At 44.6% G+C, this 16,048-nt stretch overlaps 1 protein-coding gene across 1 annotated transcript in view; it reads right to left on the bottom strand.

Annotated features, from left to right (window-relative positions):
• LOC126106432 (esterase FE4-like) overlaps positions 1–16,048 on the bottom strand; it is a 201,960-nt gene that overhangs the window by 146,668 nt on the left and 39,244 nt on the right. The window contains exon 2 of the mRNA XM_049912712.1: positions 13,281–13,418. Within this exon, the coding sequence (XP_049768669.1) occupies positions 13,281–13,418 (138 nt within the window). The remainder of the gene's footprint in view (positions 1–13,280; positions 13,419–16,048) is intronic.

The raw sequence follows: 16,048 nt of genomic DNA, 5'->3' as shown, positions 1-16,048 counted from the left end.
GAGTACTGTATGTAGTTTGTAGTAATTAGCACGTCTGTTTATGCGGTAGTAACCAGTTATTGTTTGTTGTGTCATATCTGTGGTGTCACCGCCAGACACCACACTTGCTAGGTGGTAGCCTTTAAATCGGCCGCGGTCCGTTAGTATACGTCGGACCCGCGTGTCGCCACTATCAGTGATTGCAGACCGAGCGCCGCCACACGGCAGCTCTAGTCTAGACTTCCTAGCACTCGCCCCAGTGGTACAACCGGCTTCGCTAGCGATGGTTCACTGACAAATTACGCTCTCATTTGCCGAAACGATAGTTAGCACAACCTGCAGCTACGTCATTTGCTACGACCTAGCAAGGCGCCATTACCAGTTACTATTGATACTGTAAAACATGTACCGTCAAGAGCGACGTTCACCATTTACGGATTAAAGTTAAGTATTCCAGCAGCTACATAAGTTTTTTGCTAAAGTCTAATTTCCTTGACCTGTTCAAGACCTCACGCCAGCTTGCGTGAGCTAAAACGCGTGCCTTTCGGCTTCCTCTCATAACTGGTGTTGGCTCTCCTGCCAATGCACAACAATATCTTTCAGGTGCATAAAATAATGGAGGATGTACACCCTTCGACTAGCGTTGTAATATATAGTTGGGAGCCTGTCACAGGCGATGGCAAGTGGGAAGTTACCGACGCTGTGTTTTGGTTTGTAAAAGTGTTGCAAGACAGATGCATTATCAACGCACTACCGGAAGCAGGCAGTTCTGTTTCTCGGCGTTTGAGAAATTTATTTGCCTACCTTAATATTATCATTCCTTATTGATTTACTTAAATTATTAATCCTCCTATCCCTATCAATTGAGATATGGAAAAATACAAACGACAAGAAGAACATCCGCTAGGTTTCTTCGAGATTCCGACCCGGGTTCTCCGAATCCCAGCCAGTTACCATGGCCGTTGCGCAATTTTTTTTATTGTTCTTCTCTTGTTAGATTAACTTGTTCGGTGTGGATGGCCCATGACACCCGTTCAAGTTCAGTGTTGAGCCTTTAACTCAGTTTTTTATTAAAGAGGGCAGCTAACCCTCTGACCGAACACGCCGAGCTACCGCGCCGGCGACTATCGCTGCTGACGGCGAAAAGCGTTTACCACGGGGGTACAGAAGCGGCAGTTGTAAAAGTTTCTTTCCCCGGTTTCTCGAAAAGTTTGCGTTTGCGGGCCCCATACCTGATAATGAAAAATGCTCTATTTACAATTATCTATCGATCCCGCCAATTTTGAGTCGATTGCTCGTCATAACTTTTAGTGGTGATTTTCTCAAAAACGCGGGGGTATTGACCCAAAATATCTTAGATTCCTTCGTTTTAGGTTGTACACAAGCGATCGGCCAAATTTGAGCCGAATCGGTTGGCCGTGTCTGAGGGCTTCCCCTTGTTAGACTTTTTGCGAAAAGTTTCAACGCAAACATCAGCATCAGCAAGTGCACTCTCCTTTCCGAGAGCCCTAAAATGCCTGTACCAAATCACATTGTTCCGTTTAACAGAGCCATTCCAGTTTCGGTTCCTCTTCTGACAGAGAAGATAAGACGATTAAAGTTTCGTGAAATAAAAGAAGTGTTATATCTTATGTGGCTCACCCAATACATACAGCGTGTAACAAAAATTTATGGCCAAACTTTCAGGAAGATGTGCTGTAAGGACAAGGGTCTGCAAATTTTTTATTGCCATGTTAGAGATAATTTTCTACTTACCTTATAATGACATTGATCGTGGCAAACACATGTTGTGATGAATTGGAAGAAATGTATTGACAAGGTATAAGAAAAAGGGTTGGCCAAAAAAGTAGTGTACAATGAAGAGTAATTATTTTGAAAGAAGATATGAACAAAAAAGAAGGGTTTAAAGACAACAGGTTTATAGGATTTTCTTGGAAATAAATGATGAGGTAAGATAATGGAAAATAAATAATGAGGTAAGAAATATTTGAACATATAAATACAGAAAGCATGCTTAGATAGGATTTTTAAGTGGGAACAAATGTTGAAATAAGAGGAAAGATCTATGGAATGAAGATTTGGGTTGGACTGCAGTACCAAATCTCATACTGAAAACAAATTCTGTCCTTTCCTTTTGTCTTATTCCGTTATGTGTTTGTGTACCCTTGTGTATTTGTGTTCTTCCTGTCTTTATGTGTTTAGCTGATAAGAGTTATTGTGTTGAATTTTTCTAAGCTACATTCACTATGATGAGGAATGCTGTTATCCTCAAATATACGAGGGCTGTCCAGAAAGTAAGTTACGATTGATGGCGAAATAAAAATCACAGTGAAAATCAGAAATGTTTAATTTGTAACGGTTAGCTACACCTTTCAGCTACTTCTCTACGTAGTCGCCGTTCTCACTCAGACATTCGTCGTAGCGTTGTACCAACTTTCCAATACCCTCATCATAGAAGGCAGCCGCCAGTGCTTTCCGCCAATTCTCTACGCTGGCCTAAAGCTCGTTGTCTGTGCCAAAATGTTGTCTTCATAGCCAGCGGTTCGTTTGAGCAGAGATGAAACTCAGAGGGAGACAATTACGGGCTTTATTGTGGGTAACCAAACATTTCCAATTGAAATGCTGCACGAGCATCTTCATTGCCCCTGCAGAATGAGGCTGAGAATTATCTTGAAGAAGAAACCGCACGACAGTTATGTAATGTTGGTTGCATAGCTTCAGGGGAAAATTCTCACCAGGCCTTCGTACTTCGCGGGAGACACTATTTTCTATAACATCTTAACACGCTCACTAAGAGCTCAGGAATGAAAAGAGCGACATAATTCTACCTAGGGTCATACTAGAGACACTGCCCAACACGTCTTTGCAAAGCTTTATCGGATTTTCATAGTCATTTCGCGACCGATCGTAACTTACTTTCTGGACAGCCCTCGTAATTTGCATTAATAATATTTTACTTTGTACAGATGTTTGGACATTATTTATTCTGTTCTGTTTTAATGCTCTTGTGTGAAGTTAATGTTTCGAAAGCTCTTCTCATTTTTTTATTTATTTACTTATGTCATAATTCCTGCAACACTGATATATACATGTTTATTTCTATTCTTTTGTAAAGCTTGTATTACTACAAATTTTATCTGTATTATTATGTTCTTCAATGATGTTTTCTGTACCTTTGTAACTGTATTCTCATGTCATAAAATTTTAGAGACACCAGTTCTTCGATTTAAGTTTCATTTTACTGCACACGTTTCTGTTGGTCGTAGTATATGCACAATATGTGAGAAGTTAAAAAAAGGGGGGGGGGGATTGTTAGTGCTCGCACGTGTGTCGATAATTCAGCAAGGGACTGGTTAAAAGCATTGCTGGTTCTAAGGACAATTCAAAACTTTTTGTGAATACACTAGTGGTGGTTCATGAATGTACCAATCTCACAGGAAGCGTTTTCTTACACGAAATGTCCAGAGCACCATATTAGGGTGCATGGGAGTTTAAGTATGCTACTCGCCACTAGGGGAAGCCTAGAAGGGCCAGGACACCTCACCTGAATGAGCAATTTCCTCTAGTATCAGCGCAAGATAAGCAGCTGCAACAAAGTATGTTGACCACGTGTCTGACTGGAGAATGCTGCAGGATAACCTGCCGTACCCATACCATGTACAGCGTGTGCAGGCATTGTCAGCAGATCATTTTCCTGTGCGAGTACATTTCTGTGAATGATTCATACGAGAATGTGTCAACCCTCACTTTAGTGAAAGTGCACTGTTCACGAATGAGACTTCGTTTCAACGTGATCAGATTGTAAATCTTCACAATCAGCAGGTATGGCGTTTTTATTTCATTTTGACGGTATTTTGACATGCTTAGAATGATGAAGCGAGGTGAGCTTTAATCGCCACAGTAGTCGGTTGTAAGTTGGTAAATCTCTTGTAATGAAAATGGAAACGAGCGTTTGGCGTCATTGGCCAGTAGGCCCTTTACGGGGCAAGTCCGGCAGCCTTGGTGCACGTCTTATTATATTCGACGCCACATTTGGCGACCTGCGCGCCGGATGGGGATGAAATGATGATGAAGACAACACAACACCCAGTCCCTCAGCGGAGAAAAATCCCCGACCCAGCCAGGAATCCCACCCGGGCCTGTAGGACAGCAATTCGTCTCAGCGCATACACAACTTTCCCACCAGAGCGCGCCCCGCTAAGCACAACAGCGCAGGCGCAGCGCTCGTCCATCTCCGCACTACGAGATGGCGCTGCCTTAGAGATGGACCAAATTCTGCTTCCGCCGATCTGTGTATTAATGTGATTGCTGCTAACTTAGAACATTTTTTCCTCGTGGATCACACTCGCACAGTGATACCTGAACATGCAAGGTATTATAATGAGTGTACAGACCTCCGATTAGTCAGTCTGCATTAGTCTGCATTTGTCTGCACCAGTCTACATTGGTCTGTACCAGTCTATAGTCAAGTTTCAGTCTGCACCAAATAAGATTATCATATTCCTGTACGTAGCCATGAAGATAAATGTTATAGACACTTTGTCAAGTATCAGAGATATGTGAGAATAAGATTAACGTACCAAGACGAAAGGAACTTCAGATTGTCAATTGTAAACAGCATCCAGAATCAGATTACCTAATGTCTATCCTTTTTATTATTTTAATAAATGTGTGGGAAAATTAATCAAGTTCTGTTTAAAGCTGGTCACCGTCAATCTGCTACTCTATCGTCTGACCTAACAGCAGAAGATAAACACGCCACGATAAGACCACGAGACATATTGCTGACACTCGCCTACTTCGTTAGCGTGACAAGTCAAATAATCTGATGGTGTGTGTAAAAAAAAATGGTGCAAATGGCTCTGAGCACTATGGGACTCAACTGCTGAGGTCATGAGTCCCCTAGAACTTAGAACTAGTTAAACCTAACTAACCTAAGGACATCACAAACATCCATGCCCGAGGCAGGATTCGAACCTGCGACCGTAGCGGTCTTGCGGTTCCAGACGGCAGCGCCTCAACCGCACGGCCACTACGGCCGGCGATGGTGTGTGTACCGAAGGTCTTACAGTAGGTGCACCACAAGACCCTTCATTGCAATATTTCGTGTGAAAAGCCTCAGGCTGATTTCCTTTCAGTGGGTTCTCTGTTGTTCGTTGTGACGACTTTCTGAGCTGGTATCAGTAATTATTGTTCGCTGGCCATTCTCATGTTGCTACATATTGTCACAATGCATTTCATGGAGGTCAGAACATCAAACAGAATGAGTATCTGTATGCTAGGGGGATTTCGGCTTTTTGCAGTACTGCTTCCCCCCTTTGCCACCGTTGAGTTACCATACTGAATAGTAAACAACAGGACAGCATTCTTTCTGTGTGTATCTCGGATGAACCAGGGACAATAAGACCCCTTATTTTTCATCATGAATGGTTACCTCAGTCTCTCGGCGATAATCGCTTTTACTGTCGTTTCAAATTATTTATAAATTTATAAATCTAAATCGTTGTGTGTTAGGGGACAACCTGATGTTTATTATGAATGTTATGATATTTACTGTAAATACATGCTGAACGCCTTGTCCTTGTTCTAAGAAATGAAAATAAAAGTTTTCATTAATAATTGCAGAGGCATTTCACCGTTTATGTGAAAATCTCCTGAGCATCCCTAAGATTTTTTTCCAAAACTACAACTTTCCTAGCAACAAAGAGTAAGGGGAGTTGTAAAGCAATGTCTTTTCAGTGTCCAACCGCATCGTCATTGTGTTATGTGGGATAGGTACAAATGTTGTGAGCACTCTGTTAGGTCACTTTTCACTACTAGCTTGCTCATAAGACGTTATTTCACTGAGCGAGATTGGATTATCAGTTCATCACCCCATGTTTAGCTGTTACTTCTCCATAATCACTAATGTAACGGAGAAAGAAGACGTGATAGAACGAAGCTAAGATAGTTGATGAACGTAACGGAGTCCTTTCTGTTCTGCCGGACATACAGCGTTACGTCCCGTCCGCCTGCGACATCGACTTCCCGCATGACAGAACAGAGATGCGGGATGTCTTCAACACAGCAAGTGTAAACAAATCAGACGTTTCCTGTACGACCGTGGACGCTGTAAGGGAGCAAAACACAGCCTCGTCGTGTCTCAGTCAACGGCCGCCAGGGCACGCTACCCGTGAACTGCGGATCCACAGAAGTGCTAGAGGACACGATCGACAACGGGAGTATTTTCCTACGCCACTCACGTGATCGAAAATAGTCCCAGAAGATCCATCCGCCAACTGCCGGCTTGCAGGGTATGTATGTAGATTTAGACGAAGAAGGATAGCATCAGAGGTACATAGAGCCCCATACCTTGTTCACAGAGGAAAGTTTGTTGAAGACGATGGTACGTAAGCACAATGGTAATAAAACTTTTCAGTATCAGCAGACATGATGCTAAAGTCGTGCGACATCCCTGTAGCCTTTGTAATGGCCTCAATTCAACTATGAAGAGAGCCCATCTGTTTCTTCAGGTATGGCACATACAGCTGAACCACTCATGGATGATCGAATCCTGTAGAGCTATCAAACTCCAGAGTTGTTGATTGCCCTGCTGTTGCAAATAGTGCTGGACTTCCCTACAGGATTAGGAATAGGGATTTAGCGGACCTTTGGAGGTGCGATTAGGATGTCTGAGTGTTCGCCAAACTAGCATCATATGCAGCCACCCTAGGCCTGGCACACTTATTATGAAGATGTAGAAGAAAGGGTAGGAGCTGACCACCGAGAATATCGAAAGAAACATCGGTTTCTTCAGGTATGGCGCATACACATAACTTGAATAACTAGGTGGAGTTATTGGTATGACGAAAGACCCCATAACATCACACAACCATCGCTGCCCTGAAATAAACACTCTACGAATTGCACTTTAAACGTTTCTTTGGCGCACCAGTGCACGTGACGGATCATGTAATTTGAAAAGAAGCAACATCTCAAATTGTCGAATCGCACTACACGCCTGCCATCAGTTACTGTCCATTTTCTGTGTTCGGCCCACTGAAAATGAGCAATTTTACGAGTCTTTGGGGCTGTGGTGTTGGCAAAGTAGCCGCCTATATGTGATTTTCACTAGGAAACCTGTTGAGATACATCTGCATTCACCGACAGCAGCAGTTTCTCCCAGGCGACTTCTATCACTTTCAGTTATGTTCTTTTTATGTGAACAGCTTGGACTGTCCGCGTTGATACACCGGCAAATGAGGCAACTTCTTTCACGGCGTGGTGGTGGCTACCTCGAACCTGAGTATCTCTTTAGTGTTTTCCAGTCGCCTCTGCACCTTGTCCAATCCTGCTGCTGCGAATTTCATACTGTCGACTCGCACATACCCACTACCTGACTGCCTGAATTACCTCAGCAGACGAGTATCACGTGACCACCGTGCAGGTCTGTAGCGCTTCAAAGCGACCAGTGCGCTCTGTTAATGGGTTTGACTGTACTATACCGTTTTCTAGCGCTCACAAAAAAAAAGTTTTTGCATCACCCCGGTTCCCAGAACTCCTGTATTAGGTATTGCGTCACAGACAGAGTCCCTCTGACTGTTCAGAGATGTCACTTAATCCGCCCAAAGACGTAAACAACCATCGATGGGTTTTAGACGGGGGGGGGGGGGGGGGGGTGCGTCACCCGATCAGTTCCAGTCATTCCACCAGGAAAGAGGTACACGACTCGTGTTGTCTGTAGTTCAACCATGCCTAGATGGTCAATACCACGGTACGATCGCGTCCGCGTTGTTACTTTGTGCCAGGAAAGGATCTCTACAAGGTAAGTGTCCAGGCGTCTCGGAGTGAACCAAAGCGATGTCGTTCGGACATGGAGGAGATACAGAGAGACAGGAACTGTCGATGACATGCCTCGCTCAGGCCGCCGAAAGGCTACTGCTGGAGTGGATGACCTACCTACGGATTATGGCTCGGAGGAACCCTGACAGCAACGCCACCATGTTGGATAATACTTTTCGTGCAAGTACAGGGCGTCGTGTTACGACTCCAGCTGCACGGGAAAGTGCTGGGCGAAATCCGTCGACGCACTGTGCGCGGCTCTCGATTGCGCCGGGCCGCGCTTCGCTGCGCCGCACAGTATTGGCTCAGCAGACGTCCGCGACGGAGATGCCCATTGCTGATCCCGTAAAGTGAGAGATTCGTTCCGTAATTCGTTTTTTTGCACGCGGAATGGACTCGACCCGCGGATATTCATCGTCAATTGCCACAAGTGTATGGCAACAAGTGTTTGTCGGTTCAACACGACCGGAATGGTACAGGGAGTTTAGCGCTAGTCAGAAGAAGGTCCACGATGAAGAACGGAGTGGAAGTCCTCCAGGTTCGGAGGTGGTTATCGAGATGGCCCAACGCGAAGGATGACTGACCTCACGTCTCCCGCCAAACCCAGGAACTTTCGGCAAACTTTGGTTGGACTGCGATGCCCCACCCACCTTACAGTCGGTACCTCGCGCCTAGTGATTATCACTTGTTCCCCAAGTTAAGAGGCTCCGGAACGCCCTATACTTGCAATGTTAAAATAACGCTTATAAATTACATCTTTCCTCACAAAGTATTTGAGGTAGGAAGTTGAACTTTTTACAGATGATTTATTGGAATATGGGCTACAACTTAACACAGGGATTTTACAAAATTTTAGTTCAGTTGTTAAAGATGATTTTTTTTCAATTGTAATGAAAATTCACAACATTTTTTTGCAATTTTTTATTTATATATTAGAAAATATACAATTTTTTGGAAAAAGGCTGTGTTAAATTATGCAGAATGTACTGTGTAACATTTACTGAAAGTTTGAAACAAACATGTTTGCAAGATCCTTAGGAAACATGTAATTAGTATGAGAAAATAAAAGATTTGGGAATCGAGCGACAAAGATTGGATTAACTTTTTAGTGCGTTCCAGGTCCATAGGATGGATTATCTTCATCCTATGCAAACTCCTCCTCCAGCTTCCTCTTGTTCCTCCTCCTGTTTACTCTTGCTTGTATTTCTAGACTCTTTACAGCCTGTCTGCAGCCCGAAGGCGTTCCTTGTCTAAAGCAAGCATCGCTCGTACCATGTTAGAACCTATCTTCATTCCCATATTTCTAAATACCTTGCACCTTACAATGATGCCATCCTTCAGAGGATTTCTAATAACTTTACTTTTACTCATTATTATAGTTCAACAAAACAGAGATTCAAGAAACAGAATTAATTACGAATATTTTCGAGATAACGACAGAGTAAATAAACATGAAACAATCGACAATCACACTAGCGATATACACTCCTGCAAATGGAAAAAAGAACACATTGACACCGGTGTGTCAGACCCACCATACTTGCTCCGGACACTGCGGGAGGGCTGTACAAGCAATGATCACACGCACGGCACAGTGGACACACCAGGAACCGCGGTGTTGGCCGTCGAATGGCGCTAGCTGCGCAGCATTTGTGCACCGCCGCCGTCAGTGTCAGCCAGTTTGCCGTGGCATACGGAGCTCCATCGCAGTCTTTAACACTGGTAGCATGCCGCGACAGCGTGGACGTGAATCGTATGTGCAGTTGACGGACTTGAGCGAGGGCGTATAGTGGGCATGCGGGAGGCCGGGTGGACGTACCGCCGAATTGCTCAACACGTGGGGCGTGAGGTCTCCACAGTACATCGATGTTGTCGCCAGTGGTCGGCGGAAGGTGCACGTGCCCGTCGACCTGGGACCGGACCGCAGCGACGCACGGATGCACGCCAAGACCGTAGGATCCTACGCAGTGCCGTAGGGGACCGCACCGCCACTTCCCAGCAAATTAGGGACACTGTTGCTCCTGGGGTATCGGCGAGGACCATTCGCAACCGTCTCCATGAAGCTGGGCTACGGTCCCGCACACCGTTAGGCCGTCTTCCGCTCACGCCCCAACATCGTGAAGCCCGCCTCCAGTGGTGTCGCGACAGGCGTGAATGGGGGGACGAATGGAGACGTGTCGTCTTCAGCGATGAGAGTCGCTTCTGCCTTGGTGCCAATGATGGTCGTATGCGTGTTTGGCGCCGTGCAGGTGAGCGCCACAATCAGGACTGCATACGACCGAGGCACACAGGGCCAACACCCGGCATCATGGTGTGGGGAGCGATCTCCTACACTGGCCGTACACCACTGGTGATCGTCGAGGGGACACTGAATAGTGCACGGTACATCCAAACCGTCATCGAACCCATCGTTCTACCATTCCTACACCGGCAAGGGAACTTGCTGTTCCAACAGGACAATGCACGTCCGCATGTATCCCGTGCCACCCAACGTGCTCTAGAAGGTGTAAGTCAACTACCCTGGCCAGCAAGATCTCCGGATCTGTCCCCCATTGAGCATGTTTGGGACTGGATGAAGCGTCGTCTCACGTGGTCTGCACGTCCAGCACGAACGCTGGTCCAACTGAGGCGCCAGGTGGAAATGGCATGGCAAGCCGTTCCATAGGACTACATCCAGCATCTCTACGATCGTCTCCATGGGAGAATAGCAGCCTGCATTGCTGCGAAAGGTGGATATACACTGTACTAGTGCCGACATTGTGCATGCTCTGTTGCCTGTGTCTATGTGCCTGTGGTTCTGTCAGTGTGATCATGTGATGTATCTGACCCCAGGAATGTGTCAATAAAGTTTCCCCTTCCTGGGACAATGAATTCACGGTGTTCTTATTTCAATTTCCAGGAGTGTATATTGAACCATCACAGGTTAGCCACAACACATACTTTATCTCACATCATTAAAATGTACCTGATGAACACGGACGTTAATAATAACACCATTTGACAGCAGTTTAACAGCGCCACAGTGGGTCACGCCCATGTAGGACACATTTCAAAAAAAATTTAAAAATAGTTGTAGTCTTCGGAATTGAATAAATTATATATCTATTAAAAGGTAATAGTCTGCAGATTCAGAAAACGCAAAAAAGTAAAAATTGAACTTTTCATGATTTTGAGCCTTTCCGGAGCCCCTTAAAGGAAAGCAAGGGTGGCCAACGCTTTCGGTGCGCCGACAAAGTCAAGGAGGAGGTGAAACAATTCCTCAACGGGTTAGCGGCGGACTTCTACAACATGGACGTACAGAAATTGGATCACCGTCTACAAAAATGCATAGAAAAAGATGGCGATGATGTAGAAAAACTGAGCTAACTTTCTTCTTTCCAACGATGTGAATTTATAGGAGAATAAACAATCTATTTGTGAAAATGACGCGAACCTTACTTCTGGATCAATCCTCGTATAAATACATGTACTCAATAGACACGTTGAAGATACACGAATGCCGAATGCAATCAAGTCTACCTGGCAACAAAGCATCATATGTTGAGGCAAACAGGTGCATAGGTAAGATGAGGTGGGCTGTACCTGGAAAGGCATTCAACTTAAGATTTCATTAATAACTCGAAAACGAAGGATTTTCGGACATATGTTTATATGATCTTTTTCTCTTGTTTTTTAAAAGTATTTTTGAAACTACAGAATCACAGAGGCTGAGGCTTAACACAGGCAAGAAATGAGCAGCCCTCTTAGATTGTTTGCAGATGTTACTGTCATTCTCCGTCTACTAATGTCATCAGAAGATCGAAACCAATTGCAGAATGACTTAGATACGGTATCTGAATGGTGAGAAAAGTGACAGTTGTCTTTGAATAAGGTGAGGTCATCCACAAGAATATGAAAAGAAATCCGTTACATTTCGATTACACGACAAATTTCACAAATTTTTAAGGCTGCTAGTTGGACTAAATGTCTAGGAATTATAATTACCAAAAACTTAAGTTGGAACGATCACATAGATAACATTATGGGCACTTAGAAGATGCAATAGGTCTACTAAAGAGAGTACCTATAGGAATGCTTGTTCGTTCTCTGCTAGAATATTGTGATGTATAGGAACCTTACCAGATTGGCAGAGGACATCAAAAGAGTTAGAGACAGGCGTCTCCTTTTGTATTATCGTGAAATAGGGGGAGAATGTCACGGATATGATAAAAGAGTTGGGACGGCAATCATTAAAACAAAGGCTCTTTTTGTTATGGCGAGATATTTACACGAAATTCCAGTCACCAACTTCCTCTTCTAAATGTGAAATATGTCACTGCCTCCATCCTACGTAGGCAGAATAAGAGAATTCAGAGCATGTACATAAAGAGTTAAATGTTCATTTTTCCCAAAGCATTGTTAGGGTGTGGAACGGTATGTAAACTCTCTGAAGTTGGTTCGAAGAATCCTCTGCCAAGCACTGAAGAGAGAACTGCAGATTAGTCATGTAAATGTAGATGTAGAGGTACTCTAGAACATCCCAACCAAATGACAAAGGCTGCTTTTGTTGCATGCGTTTTTGACAATAGATGTTTTTGCAGAACCATCGTATCTTTGAGCTGCAGTAAGTGAGAACCAAAGTTCATTCCTCCAAATCTCATGAATTAAAATCGTGATTTATCGGTGTAGGTACCGATGCACTGAAATAAAAAATGAGAAAATTACGAGACTGGTTTTTGATATGAACTTTTCATTGGTACAGTATTGTTGCATCGTTTCGAAGAGCTTCACGTTCCTCACTTTCAGAGAAGTCTAATTGTGGCGTCGTGCAGTTGTATGGTTTTGATGAGCAGAAAAATCGTGGTAAACTTGTGACAACAAGACTTCATGACTCAACTGACAGCCTGAAAAGATTGCTTCAATTAATTCTCTGAGAAAATCTACATTCCTGAATGGCTGATTATCATGTATCAGCTGTTACGGCGTGAAGTTAGAGTTGGCACACCAGTCGGGAACGACGGAGAAGGCTTTGAGGTCAGCCAATCGCAAAGTGACTAGCCTCCCTCCACGATGACAACACGACAACAACGGCCCATAGGTGAAGACGACATAAGCGCCACAGCAGTCAGGTTGCAGCCCACTTCGACAGCAGCTTCAGCATTAGCAACTTCGGTGGCCGGCGTATCGTAGCCTCTTCACTATTACGTAGCTCAGTTAGAGATCAGCAGTCACTGCAAAAACTGTTTTGTACGTCGCCATTTGCTTGTGACACATGTGTGTAACATAAAAGTTTTTGTAATTACCTAGTCGTTATAAAACTCATTAATATGAGTTGTTTGATTATTTGTCTAGCGAAACGAGAGTGCAAGATTCCTAGGCACAACACCATCAACCATTGTCGGACCTGAAATGGTGACACCTCCATCATTTGCCAGGCCAGACTGGTGAGTAAAGCTACTGCGTCAGTAGAGCACTTAAAAGTGAAGGGAATCATGACGTACCCTGGGCGTGCAGACGTTGATGAAGAGGCAGTCCTCGTCGCCACCGTATTTCCCTGTCAGCATGTCGATCTGGGGCGCGATGTTGCCATGTTTAGTGGCGTCTCGGACTCCGCTCCACCCAGCTGCTGGCTGTGGTGGCTGAAATAACAATAAATAACACACATGTATAATATGATGTGGAGACGAAGCTGCAGCTGCAAGCAAGTTAACACACACACACACACACACACACACACACACACACACACAGAGAGAGAGAGAGAGAGAGAGAGAGAGAGAGAGGAGAGTGAGGGATGGGGACTGAGTTATACAGGGTATCCATATGCAAGCTCCTTCATTTTCAAATTCAATTAAAAAAAATATTACACATAAACTGAAGAGCCAAAGAAACTGGTACACCTGCCTAATATCGTGTAGGGCCTCCACAAGCACGCTGAAGTGCCACAAAATGACATGGCATGGACTCGACTAATGTCTGAAGTAGTGCTGGAGCGAACTGGCACCATGAATCTTCCAGGGGTCCCATAAATCCGTAAGAGTACGAGGGCGTGGAGATATCTTCCGAACAGCACTTTGCAACACATCCCAAATATGCTCAATAATGTTCATGCCTGGGTGGAACTATTTAAACTCAGAAGAGTGCTCCTGGAGCCCTATTCTGGACATGTGTGGCGTCGCATTGTCCTGCTGGAACTGCCCAAGTCCGTCAGAATGCACAATGGACACGAATGGATGCAGGTGATCAGACAGAATGCTTACGTACCTGTCACCCATTAGAGTCGTGTCTGGACGTATCAGGTGTCCCGTATCACTTCAACTGCACACTCACACAGCATTTCAGAGCCTCCACCAGCTTGTACAGTCCCCTGCTGACATGTAGGGTCCATCGATTCATGAGGTTGTCTCCATACCCTTACACGTCCATCCACTCAATACAATTTGAAACGAGAGTCATCCGACCAGGCAACATGTTTCCAGTCATCAACAGTCCAATGTCGGTGTTGAGAGGCCCAGACGAAGCGTACAGCTTTGTGTCGTTCAGTCATCAAGAGTGCACGAGTGGGCCTTCGTCTCCGAAAGCCAATATCGATGATCTTTCGTTGAATGGTTCGCACGCTGACACTTTCTGATGGCCCAGCATTGAAATCTGCAGCAATGTGCGGAAGGGTTGCATTTATGTCACGTTGAACGAGTCTCTTCAGTCATTGTTGCCGTTCTTGCAGGATCTTTTTCCGGCCGCCACAATATCAGAGATTTGATGTTTTACTGGATTCCTGATATTCACGGTACACTCGTGAAATGGATGTATGGGAAAATCCCCACTTCATCGCTACCTCGGAGATGTTGTGTACTATTGTTCCTGCGCCGACTATAACACCACGTTCAAACTAATTTAAATCTTGAGAACTTAGCCACTTTAGCAACAGTAACCAATCTGTGATCTTATATAGGCGTTGCCGACCGCAGCGCCGTATTCTGTTCAAAATGGTTCAAATGGCTCTGAGCACTATGGGACTTAACATCTATGGTCATCAGTCCCCTAGAACTTAGAACTACTTAAACCTAACTAACCTAAGGACATCACACAACACCCAGTCAGCACGAGGCCGTACTCTGTCTGTTTACATATCTCTGTATTTGAATACGCATACCTATAGCAGTTTATCTTCCAATTCAGTGTAGATACCAGCGTTTTGTGGCATTATGAAAAGCAGTTCAAAATTCTTTTTGTTTTGTTTCAGTTGGTATATAATTGGCAGAAATGACCACGTCTCGAGAGAGAGTCCAATGGGCAGTGTGGTATGTGGAAACGAAATCAGTCATTGCTGTCCAAAGAAAATTCCGATGTGAATTTTTTTTCAAATTCAAACAGAGCCACTAGACGGTAAGACTATCAAGGCTTTGTATGACAAGTTCGTAGCCACTGGGAGTGTAAACAGTCAGTGTGCAGATGAAGTATACAGATACACCCGACGAGTGACTAATTTCCTGGAAGTGCATTAACAATATGTGGAATACAGATATGAGTTACTTACGCAAGAAACACATACGGAAGGAACCTACGTGAATCTCTGCATACTGTTGTACACCGTCAGAGGGAAGATTGATTCTTAGTGATCCTGTACAGCACTCATAGCGCTCATGCGGGAAAGGACACTTACTTCACCTTTTCAGTTTACCTACAGAATATACCTCCACAGCATTTTCTAGATCTACATCTACATCTACATGGATACTCCGCAAATCATATTTAAGTCCCTTGCAGATGGTTCATCGAACCACCTTCACAATTCTCTATTTTTCCAATCTCCTACAGCGTGCTGAGAGACAAATCGTGCTGCCCTTCTTGGAACATTTTCGTTGTACTTCATCAGTCCTATCTCACAACGCCTTATAAAAGACGGCGGACAAGCGTAGTGTAGGCAGTCTACTAAGTAGATCTGTTACATTTTCTAGGTGTCCTGCCAATAAGACGCAGTCTTTGGTTAGCCTTCTCCACAACATTTTCTTCCAATTTATGTTGGCCGTGGAAATGGAAATGAGAGTAGGGTATTGTGCGCCGGGAGTCCCCATTAGGGGAAGTTCGGCGGCCGAGGACAAGTACTTAATTTCATTCGAAGCCACATTTGGCGACTTGGAGATGGGGATGAAATGATGATTAGGACAACACAACACCCGGGCTCTGAGCGGATAAAATCTCATGCCTCAGCCGGGGATCGAATCCCGGCGGCTTGGCGTGGTATTCCGCCGCGCTGACCACTCTGCTA

The sequence above is a fragment of the Schistocerca cancellata genome, chromosome 10 (assembly GCF_023864275.1).
Source record: "Schistocerca cancellata isolate TAMUIC-IGC-003103 chromosome 10, iqSchCanc2.1, whole genome shotgun sequence".
Taxonomy (NCBI): Eukaryota; Metazoa; Arthropoda; class Insecta; order Orthoptera; family Acrididae; genus Schistocerca; species Schistocerca cancellata.
Note: the sequence above shows the minus strand (reverse complement) of the source record. Positions and strands in the feature narration are given on the sequence as shown.